The 1,336-nt window shown below is 43.0% G+C and overlaps 1 protein-coding gene across 1 annotated transcript in view; it reads left to right on the top strand.

Moving 5' to 3' along the window:
- Positions 1-961: 961 nt before the first annotated feature.
- The window catches only part of T265_07964 (hypothetical protein), a gene marked incomplete at both ends in the record, with an annotated part of 48,996 nt that continues 48,621 nt past the window's right edge, over positions 962-1,336 (top strand). Inside the window, one exon of the mRNA XM_009173635.1 lies at positions 962-1,052. Within this exon, the coding sequence (XP_009171899.1) occupies positions 962-1,052 (91 nt within the window). The remainder of the gene's footprint in view (positions 1,053-1,336) is intronic.

A 1,336-nucleotide genomic window follows, 5' to 3' on the forward strand; every position in this document is an offset into this window, starting at 1 on the left:
CAAGAACAGTTGATAAATGTTCCTTCAGCATATCAGTGGAATCTTTGGCAGTTATTGCAGCACCTATCATCATCATCATCATCATCATCGACAGCACTCTGGTAACCCGACCGGGACGCACTTCGGGTGGCCACATGAGGTCGATTGCACACTGACAACGGATAATCTATTCAATCTGATAGACAGCTTTGTTTAATGACGCCGAAGATTGTTCCGCTTTGGATACGCATAGGGAGATAGGTTCACGCTCCCTCACTACTGATGCACTTTTGTCTTTTGAAAGTGAACGCCAAGTATAGAAACTTAAGCTCTGTGCCCATCATGACCTAAAACTATTCACTTGGTCTGAGACCTCTGGTTCTATGGTCAGGTCACAGATGAGCCGAAATAATTTCTGGATTCGCATTTGGAGGACAGAAAACGTCTCACATATCCTTGTTTTAACTTTGTGAGAGAATGTGACTAGTAGTTTTTCCTTTCTTTTTAAATCAAATTGATGGCTTTACTTGGGCTGGTGGCCAAAGAGTGAACGCGTCCTACAGTAGATCCCACTAAGTCCGAAACACACAGAAATAAAGTCGGAGCTTTAAATCTACCTTGGAGAAGTATGTAAACACACTCTTATAAGTGACGTTTGATGTAATCACCAGTGCTTGCAATGTCGATGATGCTGTTCTAGACCGCCAACACTGTAGTGCCTTCTACTACCAATTTATGTATGTTTGCATTTCATCGCTGTTGAAATATCAGTAGATCCCACATGAAGATCCGCAGATCACTTGCTTGGAAATCTCATTGCTAAAGTCCACAAAACTTATGTAAACTAGAGGGGAGCTTCTACTATCCGTAAACAACTCTTCTCGAGAGGCGTTACTACTACTTATCATTTATTTTTGAAGAGCATGGTCACAAACATAAAAAGTGAGTGCAAGAGATGAATGCGAAAGAGTAACAGGAGAATATGGGAGAAAAGAGAGAAACGTCTCATTCGAGATCATGCCAAGGGCAGTGCCAGTCTGATGAGGTGAATCCCAAAGTATGTAAAGATTTTGGTATGGGAAAATGCGTCTAAAGACCAACAACCAAAGAGAGGACAAACAACGGTGAATGCTCTTCAAGGCGAAGTGTGCGCTAGCACAGTCAAGACTTGCACATCAGGCAACAAAGTGTCCGTCATACTGGGTCTGGTGTGAGATTAAATGGCAAAAATGTACCTTCAACGCCATGTGCCACGCATAAAAGTGTCATAAGTACGCAGGGAGCCCACAATGGCAAGCAAACACAAGTCACTGACTGCGACCTTAGGAAGTCCCAGTCCAATAACAGCCTTAGCGGA

This window comes from Opisthorchis viverrini (assembly GCF_000715545.1).
Source record: "Opisthorchis viverrini unplaced genomic scaffold opera_v5_196, whole genome shotgun sequence".
Classification (NCBI taxonomy): Eukaryota; Metazoa; Platyhelminthes; class Trematoda; order Opisthorchiida; family Opisthorchiidae; genus Opisthorchis; species Opisthorchis viverrini.